Source organism: Pseudoliparis swirei, chromosome 17 (assembly GCF_029220125.1).
Source record: "Pseudoliparis swirei isolate HS2019 ecotype Mariana Trench chromosome 17, NWPU_hadal_v1, whole genome shotgun sequence".
Taxonomy (NCBI): Eukaryota; Metazoa; Chordata; class Actinopteri; order Perciformes; family Liparidae; genus Pseudoliparis; species Pseudoliparis swirei.
This window is the reverse complement of record NC_079404.1, coordinates 15,335,379-15,353,283: the sequence shown is the minus strand read 5'-3', so window position 1 is coordinate 15,353,283 and position 17,905 is coordinate 15,335,379. Positions and strand designations below refer to the sequence as shown.

Sequence of the window (17,905 nt, the reverse complement as noted above, 5' to 3'; positions counted from 1 at the left end):
TTATAGAGTAAACTAGAAAAAGGGCTCCCTCTTGTGGCAAACGTTCTTCAAACACACGCACACACGCGCGCACGCACACACAAACGCGCACACACGCACGCCACGGACAAACACAGTAGCTACAGTACAGTCGTGTAATTCCAAACAAAATAGAAGGTAGGATTAGTGACGTGAGGTAGCTAAATATATAACTTCCTTGTTGGTGTTTATCATCACTTAACAACCACAAATATAAACAATGAACAGATCATACAGTACACTCAGGCAGCTTTACTCTAGTAAAACAAACACACACACACACACACACACACACACACACACACACACACACACACACACACACACACACAGACACACACAGTGTGATCACTCATATGAGTATACATATATATATATAATTATTATTATCAAGAAGTTATTATTATTGTTATTATTATTATTATTATTAATAAGAATAAGAATAATCCTATTATTATTATCAATAAGAATATTATTATATCGTTTGGTCTTATACTTTTTTAACTTTATGTCATTCCCTAATGTGTTAAAATCCCTGTGTTTTGTTTTCATCTGCTGTTTTAGTCTTCTTTAAAGCACTTTCTTAAGAAAATGCTACATAAATGAAGTTCATTGTTGTTATTATTATTGGTTTGATGTACAGACCTCATTGTAGTTATATGTATGTAACTTTGATCACCATAAAACGACATAGGCTTTTAATGTGTAGTTACATAATATAATCATTATTGATAAGATTATAAAGTGAAGGAATAATATATATATATATATCATTCCTACATTTGATATAATCGTATCAGATTGTTGAGAATTGGTAAACGTATCTGTGTGTCAGCAAACACACAATTGATAGGTGGTTTAACTTATGCGATAGAATGAGGTCGCAACATACCTGTGAAATAATAGCCCTATTGTGACAATCGGTGACGCCGGTGTGACACATTTTCCATGGTGCCATGACCGCTCATGTATCGATTTCTACTGGCGGACGCATATTTGTTGTTGTCACGTGGTGAACGAGCGGCCGCCTGTCACTGCTGCAGAGCGGATGGGTGGGTTCCTTAAACGGAAAGTATGAGTCCCACCCATTCTACTTAAGTACAGTCAAAACCGCGGCTGGTAAAAGAAGTAGTTCTTCCAGGAAGAGACTGAAAGCAGACTATTAAGTAAGTGCTAACATCACGGAACTACTTCAAACAGGCCGCGCTACAATTATGAATCGTGCGTTAGCTTATGTTTCACATTATATGTGCGGAGAAGTAGCGACTATTTATGGAGTCGTTTGGTGGTTTAACGTAAGCCGCCGCCGCCGCCGTCTTTCCGCCTGCCAACCTCAAGGCAAAGTTCCCCAGCAGCAGAGCCTTTAGCTCGAGCTAGAAGGCTACGAGGTGTCCGTCTCGGTCGGAACTGATTGTGTTGTGTGTTTTTTATTGTAATGGTTCGCTGGCTCGCTAATTAACGACGCTTGTTAGGGTTGAAGTGACGCGGATATCTATCCATGTTGTGTAAATGGTAGGCCTATCGAGGGAAAGCTTAGCTTGTCTTCTGGAGATGTGTCCGTTACAGGCCCGAGGCAGCTTTGCGCAAAGTACAACACGAAACATGTTGTTGTTCGTGTTACAAAAAGACCGTAATGTCTGATTTCCTATTGACAGGCATGACTTGTTTATATTGTAAAACTATCAATCCGGTGTGCTCACTAACCAAGATTAAGTAATTTGTACTGTCTTGTGTTTAATTTGGTTTTCTCAAGTGAGTGAACACACACATCGTCACAACGATAGGGAACAATCGCAGGGCTCTCAAGTGTCACGCATTGAGCGTGAGACTCACGCATTTCGGTCTTAAATCACGCACTCCCGCCACACATCGTATTTCTCACGCTGAAAATAACTCTCGGCTATTTAATGTTTTAATGTGCCGCAGCGCGCAAACATGAGCTGGCCGCGCTGCCCTCACCATGGAGGAATCAAGCGCTCCCTTGGAGTTCTGCTGTGAGGAGCCACTTATCAGCCAATAAAAAAAAAAGAAATGGGCTACACCAGGGGTGGCCAACCAGTCAGAGACTAAGAGCCACATTTTTTACTGTGTCACCGCAAAGAGCCACATCATACACATATGTGTGCGCGCGCACACGCACACACACACCTCTGATCAGCCAGATTTATTGTAAATGTCACACACCAACATGATAATGACAGAAATGGACTCCTACAGTACTAAGACAACAGGTCTGTCATGTTCAACAATGAACATTGTGTGCACTGTCTCACACACACACACACACACAAACACACATTATCTCAGTTCAACCAAGTCCACAAACAAAAATAGAATAATTTACAATAGCGTTTTTCTTTTACTATGCATGTTGCTTAGTGGGACTTATGGGATTCCTTGCCTTGAACAATCCTCTTCAAATCTGGCTTAATTCCGTTGTTGCCACTCGAAGCAATTCCTTCACATGGTGTCAATCAGAACAGGTGTCCGAAAATCGAACGGTGCACTTGCGCCATGAACGCCGCATTATGGGGGGCTGGAGTAATCAAACGCCCACCAATAAACCACTTTAGCCGAAGAGAGTGTTCGACATTCGGATGCGGTTCTTCCGCAACGCTGCTCTTACACCGTGTCCGCTGAATTGAGGGCGGCTGGAGAAAGCGTCACCGTAAACTACTTTAGCCAAAGTGCGGGACATCCAGCTGCCCATAATGCGGCGTTCATGGCGTAAGTGCAGTGTTTGATTTTCGGACACTTTCATCCGCGTAACCCACCGTAGAACGGCCCGCTCGACATTCGGATGTGGTCTTTCCGCGTTTGGCCCACGAGTTTGCGACCCCTGCCCTACTGGGAAACTTTGCGTTTTTTTCATCTCACGCATGCGCATTTGACGAAAAATACCGTATTGAACTCAAGCGAAGCGAACACGCACATACAAAAAAACACAAACTTAGATATGAACGTAAGAGCCGCATGACACCAGGCAAAGAGCCGCATGAGGCTCGCGAGCCGCGGGTTGGCCACCCCTGGGCTACACAATAGCCAATCAGAAAAGAACCCGTATCTGTTGTATCTGGGTAAGATTTAATCCAGCAACCAATGAAAATAAAGCATCCTGGAATTGCGCGCGACTGACTGCTATCAGAAAATTTCGTTCTGGGGGGGGGGGGGGGGTGGTGCTGATGGAAATGTCACTCTTGCCTGTCTTCAAAACTTGAGAGCCCTGCAATATGAAGGCGAAACTTTCATGGATATGAAGAAGATCTCACGGTCTTGTGACGACACCTCAGAAAGTTGTAATTACCTCGGCTTAGTGATAAAAATAAAAAAAACTTTAACCCTATAATGATCAATGTCGTCCCTAGCACCCCCCTTTAGCAAATGGCTTAGAACAAGATTGATTCTGACCAAATGTGTTTGAAGGTCAGAGCAGAGTTTCACAATGGCCCTCTGAGTCATCATCATGTGGTGGATATAGTTCTGACTATGAGACACGCATTGGTTTAGATTGACCTCTGTATTATATAGGGTGTCTTCGCTGCTCTGTGTGCTTATTCAAACGCGGCAGAATCTTTTTTTTTTTCTGTCTATAAAATGCAACGCAGGGAAGACTGTTCCATTAAGTCCACTGATGTCAGACTTCCCATGGAACAAGTCGTTACATGTGAACACAGGCCTTTCATACTAAGTTTGACCAAAAAGAAAGTTTTCTCACCGCTTACCTACAATTTCCTGTGATTCAACTTTCCTTCACTAAAGTGTCAGTAATTCAGTAGATTGCAGTGACACTTATGTTGCTATATTCAAAAGCAAAGACTATTGAGTGTATATGGGGGCATTTGCAAAGCATTAGACTGAGTAAAGGGACTTTACAGAAAAAGCAGACTATTACTTAATGTCCAGTATGACAACAAACACATATACTTATTGTAAGTCAGATCAATGTTTTACTTGATAGAATACTTTATACGTGTACCAGTTATGGGACAATCTAATTATTCATGTTTTGGTCAGGGAATAATTCTGCCCTGGATGAGAAGGTACAGGTTGATAGCGGGTTTATAGCTGTGTGTGCTTTCAACTCTCTTTACTATGTCATGCCTTCAATATGTAAGATTGCATTTACAGTGTACATTCCTGCTTTTTAATTGTGCTTCACCAATAGATAAAATGCCCTTTTTGTCTAGTTTGCTGCCTAAGATCATTCTTACATTTTTATTAATTGGTCATGTTTGGCCGCCCTTTGATTGACCGTTCTGTTTTATTCTTAAAGTCATGAGCTACCCTGGATACCCACAACAGCCTGGGGCCTACCCTCAACAACCTGGGGCCTACCCTCCTCAGGCTGGAGGCTACCCGCCTCAGGCTGGAGGCTACCCTCCTCAGGGTGGTGGCTACCCTCCTCAGGCCGGTGGCTATCCTCCTCAGGCCGGTGGCTATCCTCCACAGGCCGGTGGCTACCCTCCACAGGCCGGTGGCTACCCTCCACAGGCCGGTGGCTATCCTCCTCAGGCTGGTGGCTATCCTCCTCAGAGTGGAGGCTATCCTCCACAGGCTGGAGGCTACCCACAGGCACCACCACAAGGTAAGCCATCATGCTGCACTGTCACACTTTCTAATCTAGCACAACACACTCCAATCATCCCATTAGATGAATTCACATCATCCCATTAGATGAATTCAGATCATCCCAATTAGATTAATTAATAGTACTTGCAGAAAAAGTAAGTTGAAGTAAAACGGTGAAAGTATTCTGGTTTCTATCTGGTTCTCCCTCAGAAACAAAATATACATCTGCTGTTGCTTAGAGAAGGAGATCCCACAGTCCACCTTTCACATAGTATTGCCATTCTCTGTCCAGCTCTCTTTCACCTCCCCGTTAACTTGTTGGAGAGTGAGAAAAAGGAAGTTCCAGTAAGATGGGTCATTTCTGTCTCGTTCTGATATTCTCAATTATTTGAGGTATTTAGGAGCAAAATGCATCGTCGGCTTTCCTGAACAGCGTTGTCTTTGTTTTCTGCTGCAGGCAGTTGGGGAGGTGGCCCCGCTGGTGGATATCCCACCATTGGTCTTGACCACTTATCCAACCCTGGATACAATGCTGGCATGGTAAGTTTAGCCTTAAAAAATAACCTGCACCCAGAAAATTCTAAATATATAGAAATTACAACCTCATCAGATTGTTGTGTTGAATATTCCAGTTAGAATTAATTACACAGCCATTCATGGAATATCACTTCTTTTTACTTTACGGTAAGAATTTCTAAAACATCTGCTTCTGTTCCTAGATCTCTTGCATGAGAAAAACATTTCACATACTTCATTCTTATTCATGCTTCTCAAACCTATCGCTCAAATGTAACTTTGTCTTAATCCCTTTTACTTTTCTGAGTCATTGTCTTGTCTATGTTGTTTTGTCATGATCTGTTATATAAATTTCCATCTTATTATGGAGCATAGCCACACTTTATTTGGATGATTGTGCATCGTGTCACTGAAAGTTCAAAACATCAGGAAAATGGACAATGGCTTCTCATCTGAAGTTAGATCCAGGATGAGAAGCATTTAATTTGAAATTTTCAAAACATTCATTTTATGTATCAGATTAATGGAATTAATCTAAAAATAATCCAAAAAAGGTGTGACCAGCTACCTGTGCTTTTGCATGAAATGATCTTTAAATGTTACATATTATGGGACACAAATCTTTTCAAATCGCAGCCCAACCAGATCACCGCAGGCACGGGTGGTTTTACTCAAAACCCGTCCATGTTCGCCCAAGCCTCTGGGGGGTACCCACCTGCTACGCAGCCGAGTGGGTATGGTGCCCCCTTTCCTAACCAACAGCCATATGGCCTTTACCCACAGCCAGGAGGGAACACACAACATCCCCAAGGCCCAGGGATGGCCTACCCTGGTCAGCCTGGGCAGCCTGGTCAGCCTGGGCAGCCAATGCCTGGTTATGGAGGAGCACCAGCACCTATGCCAGGTTACCCTAAGGCGCCTTCACCAAATCCATCCATGCCAGCCTACGGAGGAGGAGGAGGAGGTGGAGGTGGAGGTGGAGGAGGAGGAGGTGGAGGAGGAGGAGGAGGAGGAACCATGCCAATTGCTCCAGCTGTCAATGTAAGACACACTGACACACTTTTATGAATGTACAATGCAATGTCTTTACATATATTAGAGATGCACCGATCAGGTTTTTGGTGCCGATCACCGATCACTGAAATCAGTATCTGCCGATCACCGATAATACTGATCACGATCACTGAAATCAGTATCTGCCAATCCGAAAATACCGATCACCGATCACGGTGTCGATTGAAGCATTCTATTTATTGTGTAGCATTATTGCCTAGGAATATGAGGAAATACATATATAAAGCACCTCAAACATTAAAGAAATTACTGATTTCTTTAAACATTTAGGACTTTTACTTTGAAAAAAATTGCTATTGTAGGGGATTTCAGATATGTATGGAACACATCTGCATTATTCATTTCCTGGAACTCTTGGGGAAATCTATATACAGGACTTTTTTTAACATACAAAAGTCTGACTTATTTTTATAAACTCTTCCATGGTACAGTAAACATGTTTTAATGTTAGCATAATTTAAGCTAAATCTCAGAAACGATCTATAAGGATACAAAATCAGTTAATTGTTTACTTTTATATGTTAGTATATGATTTGTCGACATCTTATTTTGATAAACGGATGTTGTTTCACGTGGTTCTTTCCTTTAACTTTGCGAAACCGGATGTTGTCACTTAAATCCTTCCGCTAACTTTATCAAAACCCTCGCGCGCTCCCGTTCGAATGCGTTTACCGTGAGCATCAGTCTATAAGGGCAGACATGTGAGAGTCGGCTGAGTCGATCCAGAGATTCAACTCGGGGGACGGGGACGCCGCTCGCTGCGTGAGGATCCCCTCGTGGACCTCTCACTCTGCGGCCCTCGCCGGGCGCATCGTCTCCGTTGCGGTGCGCCGCGATTGAAACGTTTGATAGTTGTCGCAGATGTTACGTCATCTGATCGGCCGTTTTGAGAACGCCGATCAAAACCGATAATAGGAATATCGGCCGATATGGATCGGCGCCGATCAGATCGGTGCATCCCTAACATATATATTTTTAATAACACTGGAATGTGCTGTATTGGTCTCTCAGAAAGGATTCAGGGGAACAATCAAGGACTTTCCTGGAGCTGACCAACTTAGAGATGCAGAGGTCCTGAGGAAGGCCATGAAGGGCTTTGGTGAGTGCTGTTTGCAGAGATTTTGACGATATCCTCCAGATACACATGATTCACTGGATGTTATCCATTTTGGAAGTTGTGTTTTAACTTTTTTCTTTTTGGCTACCTGTTAATTATTGATCAAATTCCCTCTTTAGTCAAGGACAGCCTTACATGTCTTTAGATCATAGCATTTGTATTTAGAAAGATATTTGTCATTTTAAATATACATGTCACTTGTAAAGTACAAAAGAACTGTTTTAAATTAGAAATTAGGACCTGTTTCTTTATGTGTCATCTCTTTATGATTTGTCATTGTGGGCTTTTCGGTGCAGGAACTGACGAGCAAGCCATCATTGAACTACTGGGTAGTCGCTCCAATAGGCAGCGTGTGCCTTTGCTCCGAGCCTACAAAACGTCCTACGGGAAGGTAACGTTTCTTCCTCTAGCTGAGTTTATACGTTGTTAATGTGAGACGGGAGGTCATTTTCCCTGAGGAGAGTATTTACTTGTACATTTACAACTCAAACACCATTTCTCAATATATAATTCCACATGGCTTAGTGTGCATTATACGAGCAGTGTGTAATGGTGACAAGCAGGCAACAGGTGCTAGTGCTGCCAGTAAAATGTTGAGGGGATTGGATGTCCACAGAGCTCATTACAGCTATTCCCCACAGCGTATTGTAGTTCAGGATGGTTTTGAGTTATGCCAAGTATGTTTCTATTTTCAGGATCTGATTAAGGACCTCCACTCTGAACTGTCTGGAGACTTCAGGAAGCTGGTCCTGGCCACGTTGAAGACCCCAGCTGAGTTTGATGCCTCTGAGCTCCACTTTGCCATAAAGGTAAAGGAACAAAAGCAATCGATAATGTTCTCCCAGCACCATCTGTTTGTTAACATAGAATTCAGGTTATTATGTGGTTTATGTTGTGAAATGATGTGCTTTTTATGAACATTGTTACGAGATGAAGAAGGATATACAGGACTGTCTCAGAAAATTAGAATATTGTGATAAAGTTCTTTATTTTCTGTAATGCAATTAAAAAAACAAATGTCATGCATTCTGGATTCATTACAAATCAACTGAAATATTGCAAGCCTTTTATTCTTTTAATATTGCTGATTATGGCTTACAGCTTAAGAAAACTCTAAAATCCTATCTCATAAAATTTGAATATTTCCTCAGACCAAGTAAAAAAAAAGATTTATAACAGCAAAACAAAATCAAACATTTGAAAATGTGTTTCCAGGTAATTAGACGATTCAAGTGATTTGTTTAATACCCTACTAGTATACTTTTTCATGATATTCTAATATTTAGAGATAGGATATTTGAGTTTTCTTAAGCTGTAAGCCATAATCAGCAATATTAAAAGAATAAAAGGCTTGCAATATTTCAGTTGATTTGTAATGAATCCAGAATGCATGACATTTTTGTTTTTTTAATTGCATTACAGAAAATAAAGAACTTTATCACAATATTCTAATTTTCTGAGACATTCCTGTATATACATGTTACATTATTTTAAAGTGTTAATAATAATTCATTTCATTTTTATCGCACTCTTCCTTCAAAGAATCTCAGAGTGCCACATATAGTGAAAACAAATAAAACCGATTAAAACATAGTTAAAGCAACCCATAAAAAAAATAAGAATGAAATAGCTGACAATAAATTAACTCAAGGTAAAAAATGCCTTCCTGAATAAAAAGGTTTTCAGGCCAGTCTTGAAAGAGTTCAGTGTCTGAGTTGCCCTCAGGTGGTCAGGGAGACCGTTCCACAAGCGTGGCGCTGCCGAGCAAAAGGTCCGGTCGCCCATGGTGCGGAGCTTGGTGTTGGGGACCCGAAGGAGCGAGCGGCCTGTGGATCTGAGGGTGCGGGTGGAGGTTAGGGGAGTGATAAGTTCTTGTAGGTAGTTACAAGTTACAAGTCTTTTATTGTCAGATGCACAGAATGACACAGGGTCAGACTGGTAGGGGGGTGCATGTCCGTTGATGCATTTATATGTGAGTACTAGGACCTTGTAGTTAATCCGGAATGAAACAGGGAGCCAGTGCAGTGATTGGAGAATGGGTGATATGTGGTCATATTTCCGGACTCCCCTCAGGACCCTGGCAGCGCTGTTTTGGATATATTGTAGTTTGGTGATGTTCTTGTCAGTGATCCCAGTGTAGAGTGAGTTGCAGTAGTCCAGTCTTGAGGAGATAAAGGCGTGGACGAGCTTCTCTGCGTCTGACAGGGTTAAAGTGGGGCGGAGTTTGGAGATGTTTTTTAGATGATAAAAGGAGGTTTTGCACAGGAATTTTATATGGTCAGTAAAGGTCAGGTGGGGGTCAAACCGAACTCCCAGATTGGTGATTGTGGAGGAGAGGGGTATGACCTGACTGTCAAAGGTGAGATGAGTTATGGATGATGTCTGAACCTGGTGTGGAGTGCCAACAAGGAGGGCTTCAGTTTTGCTGCTGTTTAGCTGGAGAAAGTTGTTGCTCATCCACGCCTTATCTCCCCAAGACAGGCGGTGACACATGACATGGCTGCAGAGGGGTTTGTTAGTATAGTATTCACTGAACAGAGATAAACTGGGCCAGAGGATGAGGTTGTTGGGTTATTCTTGTTCTGTCTTCCTAATAGGGAGCTGGAACCGATGAGGCCTGCCTCATAGAGATCTTGTCTTCTCGCTCCAACACGGAAATCAAAGAGATAACCCGCATTTTCAAACAAGGTGAGTTGCCTCAGGGCACTGTTGTGATCTCCTTTATCACACAGCTTCTTAAACCTGGATTGAACGTGTTTTATCTCATGGATAAGCTCAGTCGGTCTAGATTTGGGTACCACCATATGATTTGTGAATGCACATTGAAATCAAGGTTTCATAACTGCAACTACAGAAAGACATTATGCAATGTTAAATTAATGCTTTTCTACATGTCTGAGAAGCTGCAAGTATATCAGTCTTGATTTTTATAAAATCTTTAGTGCCTTTTTATAATTTGAATAAAGCTTCACGATACATGTTGCGTGTTTTAAATATGCTGTAGAAAGAAAATATTAATATCATCAACATCCAACCTTCAATCCAACAATATAAATTACAAGCCTTCAAAAGTCACTGTTACCTGAACCTATGTCTTTGTATTGAAGCCATGTATTTATGGTCCATTTGAATTGTTCAATTATTTATTTTTTGTTGCTATTTCAGATCACAAGAAGTCCCTGGAGGACGCCATTAGTGGGGATACTTCAGGCCACTTCCGCAGGCTCCTGATCTCTCTCGCACAGGTACATACATATTATACATGACACAAATGAATTACCTTTATAATACGGGTCGATGAAATCAAGCATTCTGATTGGTTGAGAGTGAGCCACGAGGTGTACTTTATTCAGCCATAATGTCCTACAGCTGTTTACATTTATCTGAGCGTTCCATAGCAGTACGCACTGCAAATAACAATAGCGGTAGATTTTGCGCCAGCGTTAGTTGTCAGTTCAAGCTTGACAGTTACCAAACATGTTTTGTGTGAACTTTGATATTTTGGGGGGAATTACTTTAGATGAGTGGTTAGCCGAAGAGGATACTTCAGGTGGATGTCATGCTACCAGAGATGAGAAAGAAATTGAGACCTATGAAATGTTGCGCATCGAAAAAAACACTATCAACCATACGAAGTGGGCAATTAACTGCCTCACCAACTGGTGCGAAGAGAAACCAGTAGACCTGAAGACCAGAGACGATATAAATGAAATACTGCAGGATTTCTATGGCACTGCGCAATGGAAAAGGAGACCACTAGCGGGTCAGCAGTTACGTCTGAACGTTGAGTCGGCGCTGGTGGTTGTTAAAGCGCGTTCACGTCCGCAAATGTTTTTGTTGGTGTTGTAAAAACCCGTAAACGTCAGGGACACGACGGAACAAAGTTCGGGAAAGTTGGAAACAATTTCACAGATTCGGACTTCCTAGGGTCTATTTTCTCTCGGCTACTGAAGTGCGATACACAACGTTTGGTGGCGAAAACTATTGTGTGCTGAAAGGCAGCTTACTATTTACTTACTATTTATAATGTCTCACGCAAACGTATTCTAAAAGCAATACGATAATCCGCTGTGCGTCAGGCCTAACAACACCCTTGAAGCGGACATTATTGACGATACAGTACTGCCTCGAGTACCTTATTGCTTAAGTATACTTGTCTCTCAGCAACTACTTTGAGATTGAATTCGGAATATGCTGTCCTGTATTCTTTTAGGGTAATCGTGACGAACGGCCGAATGTCGACATCTCTCTGGCGAAACAAGATGCTCAGGTAAGGTCACTCATTAATGATTAATGTTTGAGGATTTATCTGCAACGTGGTTGTTCTTATATTGTTAATTACCAGACCTTTTGCTTTTTAAAGACATGCCCACCTGTGCACATTGTGGTTCCCCTTATAGGCCCTGTATTCTGCAGGAGAAAACAAGCTTGGAACAGACGAGTCCAAGTTTAATGCCATTTTGTGTGCTCGGAGCAAACCCCATCTCAGAGCAGGTATTCTCTATGAAGACATGTTCACAAGCATAAACTAACATCAGGTTACACATCTAACATAGATTCGACAATAATTGAGAATCAGACCCCAAATGTAACTTTAGTGCCTTGTTATCCGTGTTAATGATGATGTGTGTGTGTGTGTTTAGTGTTTCTTCAGTACCAGCAAATGACTGGCAGGGATATCGAGAAGAGCATCAACAGGGAGATGTCTGGAGACCTTGAGAGTGGCATGTTGGCAGTGGGTAAGGGAATACGCAAACACACACACCTATTCATGTCTAATGCTTGGATGGGTCACACCCATGTACAATGAGTCAGAATCGGCTCTGTATAATTAGGTAATGATGTGTGTACAGGCTGTCCCAGCACATTTTTGGCATTACATTCAATAATTTAACATGTTCCATGCTCATTGTGTTACACTTTTTATGAGAGCTATCTTAATGCATTTTTAAAAAGGACTGGAGGAAGGGCCGCTGTTGCATAATCTCTTCCCCCTCTCTCTTTCCCCCCAACATTTTTCAGGGTTATGGTACAGTAACCTGTTTTTAGATGTGGTTTATTGGAATCCTTTCAATGGTTTTGCACACCCATTCTATATGATTTCATTGTGTGGTGGTGCAGTGTTTTATGTTTGCCATTAGTCTTCTTTTAAGCTGTTTTGTTTCAGGAATTCACATTTACTTTTTTTCTAAATGTAAATTGAAATAAAGCTGCAATAATCAATAAGTAGCCACTAGCGGAAAATCCCAATTACAAGCTGACAAGCTCAGCCCTTTCTTTATATCACAAAGTTGTTGTGTGTAACATTTAGCAGACACAGAGTGACATCACCCGCTATGGTGGACATGTTTCCTGCCACCTGATTAATTCAAATATAATATTAATTGTGCTTTTAACTCAGGTTTATTCCTCAGGAATTGGTGCAGACTAAAACGGTCTCGTTTAGATGCTCAACTTTCTCGCTAGTTGTTAAGGTTTTCTGGTTACTATTTGGGGCCGGGCAAGTAGCGTGCAGCAGAGCGTGTTTGCTTAAAACGTCTGCTGCTGGCAGGTGTTGAAGAAAACAGGTAGTTGCAAACAGACAGTAAATGTGCTGGGCTCAAACAGGCTTAAACGCCCAATTAGAGCTGCAGTAATCCTCTAGAAGTAAGTCCTTACCAGTGACACCCCATCAGAGTCCATATAGTAATTTCATGAAATGTGAAAATATTGATTAATGCGGCATTATTTTGGCTTGTCGCCATCCTGTAATATTCTCTTGTATGAATAGCTTGATTTTTCACTTTTTAGATGGCACATTAGTAAAGTGTTGTCTTCATCATCTTTACTTTGCAGTGATGAACATTAGAATGGTGTTCTTTACAGTGCACTTAATAGCAATTAAGTGATCTTGTTTGGGATGAAAACAAGAGACACAATATGAGTACGCTGTGCTGATATTGGTAATAAGTAAAACTTTTTTTTTGCAGTGAAGTGTATTAAGAACACAAATGCATATTTTGCTGAGAGACTTTACAAGGCCATGAAGGTGAGAAACCCAGTCTTATTTTAATAGTGATTTTTTTTAATTATACATAACCAAATATGTAATATTGAACTAATGTCATTTGTGTGTGTGTGTGTTTGCGTTTGCGCGTGAATTCAGGGAGCTGGGACCAAGGACACAAGCCTGATCCGGATCATGGTCTCCCGCTCCGAGGTTGACATGCTGGATATTCGCCAGGAGTATGTCAAAAACTACGGCAAGTCGCTGTACACGCACATTTCTGTAAGTATCATCATATCGTATTTTTCTTCTATTCTTTGTTTCTTATACATATTGTTATTTATTTATATATATATATGTGTTTCTTCATTTTTGCAGTACTAGCTTTTATTTTCAAGAAATACTAATTTGTATTTATCTTACTGTGTTTATGTTATGCACCGATACACCAGAGCAAGTCACATGTATTTCAAAAAGACATGATTTTCTGAAACGTGGGTCTGAATAATTTGCTTCCGCAATTATTTTATTGACAGGGAGACACATCAGGAGACTACAAGAAACTCCTCCTGAAGTTCTGTGGGGGCAGTGACTGAGGAAACAGTGACTACTACATTATACATATCTGTTCTCTGCCTTATCTATATGCATGCCATGCCATTACTCGCAATGCAATGAATCTAGTATATTGCTATGTTTTGTTTAATTTCTTAATACAGTATGCACAAAATTTTTGTATTTTTTCACTGATTATATCTTTGCTGGACATTTGGGTTTAATATACCTGATCATACAATAGATTTGAAACAGATTAAATTAGAGTGCTTATATTTTTAAGATGTTTTATATAAATGTTGCCAATATTTGCAGATTATCTAATGATCTCTGCCAGTTTTATCAGCTAATTTTGTAATGTTCAGCCATGCTGAATAAAGTGTAATACATAGAATACATAGCAGCTCAGTACCAAAGTTGTTTGTTCATGTTTACAATTGCATAATCTATTCTATATTTTGTTTACCCTTTTTCATTCATCATAGTTTGCAACAAATGCTTTTATTTGTATTTGTACTCTTAGTTCATCTTATCGTAGCATGTAAAACTTCAAGCATCACATTTCATAAATTGTTGATGATTATATCTTTTTGAGTCTCAGAAAATAATAAATATTCAGTGCTCACACTGGAATTATTTATACATACATTGAAATATAAATAGCATAAATGACCAGGCCTTAAGATACATTTGTTTAAAATTGTATCTCCCATATCCCTTCACTAGTTAACAAGAAAATTAATACCTCGGTATAATACCAACAGTTTTCATCAGATGGCACAATAACCAATTATAATGTTCTCCAAATCTGTAATGCACTTGGTTATAGACTCAGTTTGCCAGTAGAGGGCAGTGAAGTCTCGGTCCAACCCCAACAAATTTCAAACAAATGCTCAGCTGTGAAGAATATGGAACATTATAAGAAGGAATTATATCAATAACAATGGTCACAATTCAGTCGAAATCTGTACAGGCAACATAACAATCTAGTATATTCATTCTGCAACACTGAATATGATGGAAGTCTGGTGACCCTTAAAATGCACATCATTCGACTCAATCAATACACATACATCATTTCTCTTTCCTTGAGGGCCGTGTGGTGCTGCACATGGAGCTCTGTGGGTTACTACGCCCTGTTGGCTTTACTTAAAATGATTTTGAACACACTTTACTGTGGAGACGTGGCTCTGCGCTCCACTGGCTAAAGTATGTGAGTTAACTGCACCACGATCAATAAGTCTTTGAGGAGGGGGAGGGCTGGGGGGCGAGGAATTGATGTCTTCCATAAAGCTGCCTTGGTCACATTAAACAAGTCTAGCATGTGTGCAGGGATGCTTGGATAGCGCCATGCTAGAGGAATCATGTTTGATCACATCCTGTTAGAATTGACCAGAAAAGGTTTAAGGGCATGAGATAGATGCTTAAAATAACTAGAGATTGAATGAAGATTAGATCAGTTTTGAGAGGATAATTTGGGCATCATTATGATTTTGAGACGGTAATTTCAAAGTGTTTCGCCGTGTCTCTGCCAAGATTTTAGTTTTGATATCGTTACGATCAAAAACCTCCATTTGTTGCAGACATGCTGTGTATTTGACTGTAAATTAAAAACCATAAATTGCTTAATTTAATGTCTATTATTGCTGATCTAATCATTTGGGAATCCTCTCACCATGCCAGGTCGAAGGTTTTGTAGGTAAAATGATGGCTTTAGATAAAACGTTTCTTAAAAACACAAGTAGGTTGATCCCATTTCAAATATTTCACTGATTGCATCTCTCCAGGGGTGAGCTTGACCCAACTCAACTCTAGTGACAGCCATGCAACTGAGACCCAGCAACCGTTACTCATTCATCTTGGGCCTGCCTAAATATGAAAATATTTTGGGCTATGGAACACTCTCCTACATGTGTCAAAGCTATAGACCCAGAGCCAAGTCTAGCAGTTTGGGGGCATTTGGAATAGAGATCTGAATCTCTCTGGAGCTCACGCTGTTGCTTTCCTGTTGCTTTTAGCAGGACAACTCAATCTGCAATAGGAAATCTAGCTCACTACAAGAAACATAATTTGACGGCTCTATCTGATCAACAGAATCGCTGTAAAATCGTGATTATTTAGGCTACTTTTTTCTTTATTTCTTAATTGATTCCTTAGTAATATTATTATTATTCATGTATTACATACTTTCTTTTTGGTGTGTAGTCCAGTCTTCCAAGAGGAGGTGAATAATTAATACAAATAGATATATTGTTGAGAATGAATTAAATACAAGTGATTAAAAACTGAGTGGATATAAGTTGTGAGGTAAAATACTTATGCTACTCGTAGCACAGACAGCTCCCCGTTAGCTAGATCTCTGTCCAGACGAGCATAAAAAAACATCTGCAACATTTTCAGATTTAGTCAATTTCACCAGAATAAATGATGCTGGTCGTCTCCTTAAAACACAAAGCTATTATCGAGCTTGATCCGGGCTGACAAACAGATCTATTTTATAAATTGTCAGACAGCTAGAAGCAGAAACCTTGTTGTTTAACCCTTGTGTTGCCTTCGGGTCAATTTGACCCGATTCAATGTTTAACCCTCCTGTTACCTTTATATTTACTAACATATTTTACCCTTGAGGTCAATATGACCCCAGCTATTAAAATCTCCAGAAAATTATTAGAATTAATATTGTTTTCCAAGTTTAAGTGTGAGGTACTTTATGTTTGTTTGTTGACTCCCAAAAGAACACCGACATTAAACATTGAATCGGGTCAAATTGACCCGAAGGCGACAGGAGGGCTAAATAATAAACTAATTCATACCCCCAAGATAAAAAGCAGGAGGTTGTCTTCTCTATTCAAATGCGTGTCCCCGGAAACAGGACACAGACACACACGTCCAATCTGTTTCAGTAGGGACCAGCATCCCTTTGATATGAATTACTGTCATTAATTTTGTATTATTTATAGGGACAGCATGTGGTTCCACAGGCTACGGAGCCAGCATGTGAGAGAGGGAGAGCGAGGGGGAGAGAGAGTTGTAGATGTCAGTGCATGCATGAATAAGGTCACGGTTTGAGAGGTATGCCTGCAGACGCCTGCCTCTGTGCCAACAATCTTTATTCAGCCGTAGACTAGGAAACTGAGTGCATCCATCATCATCAGATTATATTTCACAAATTCTACTCAAGCACACATTTCAATTGTCGCCTTCACATATTTCTGTTCATATGGCACACTGCTCTCTTCTAATCCAACACACAGATACAGTACTCTGATATTGGTTGCAATGCAGCTCTGACTGTAGACATTAGCCTGCAAAATCCTTGCATCTTTATTGCTGCATTAGCATTTTTACTAAAAGAATAGTCAGTGAGGGGTGATTGGATATGTTTGTGTTAAATCAAAGGATTATGACAAATTGCTTGGTTCATAAACAATTTTTTACATTTTGTATGTATGTATATCTGTGGTGATATGAGATAATGATGGTGTTAGTATTCACACCCTAATAATAAGAAATACTGCATCAATAAGCCATTACGAGTAAAACTCCTGCATTGAAAATGTATCTAAAGTATAAAAGAGAAAATACTCTTCATCATACTCATCACTGACTGACTCCTCCCCAGGACACTTCCTTCCAGTCACTCCCCTGCACACCTCTTTATACTTAATATTTTACATCTAATTTCACATGTCACTTTAACACACACTTACAGTACCCTGTCTATAGCACTGCTATCTGTTTTGCACTTTATATAATCTTATACCATTGTAAATCTAATGTTTAAATTATTGCACTATGTTGATTGATGTTGTTTTGTTTGTCTATCTAATGTAAACACCAGCCACCAAGTCAAATTCTTCGTGTGTCTAACACACTAATTGTTTCTGATTCTGATCCAGTGTCCCATTGAGTGTTATACTATATTGGATCATTTAAACTGTTTCAACATAACACATTTCAACATAACGTAAGTAAAATAGATGCAATGAAAAGTATATTGATATGATTCAATATATTTATTCATATCATATGAATAAATGTGTAAGTCACCACTGCAGACAACGGAAACA

The 17,905-nt window shown here is 40.2% G+C and overlaps 1 protein-coding gene across 1 annotated transcript; it reads left to right on the top strand.

Moving 5' to 3' along the window:
• The first annotated feature begins 1,060 nt into the window (after positions 1-1,060).
• anxa11a (annexin A11a) lies at positions 1,061-15,464 on the top strand. The gene is made up of 15 exons (XM_056435658.1): positions 1,061-1,184; positions 4,292-4,603; positions 5,045-5,127; positions 5,887-6,144; positions 7,189-7,276; positions 7,591-7,685; positions 7,990-8,103; positions 9,892-9,982; positions 10,460-10,539; positions 11,508-11,564; positions 11,695-11,788; positions 11,938-12,033; positions 13,264-13,322; positions 13,440-13,562; positions 13,817-15,464. The coding sequence occupies exons 2-15, from the start codon at positions 4,294-4,296 to the stop codon at positions 13,874-13,876; spliced, it is 1,608 nt and encodes a 535-aa protein (XP_056291633.1). The 5' UTR covers positions 1,061-1,184; positions 4,292-4,293; the 3' UTR covers positions 13,877-15,464.
• The last annotated feature ends 2,441 nt before the right edge of the window (positions 15,465-17,905 follow it).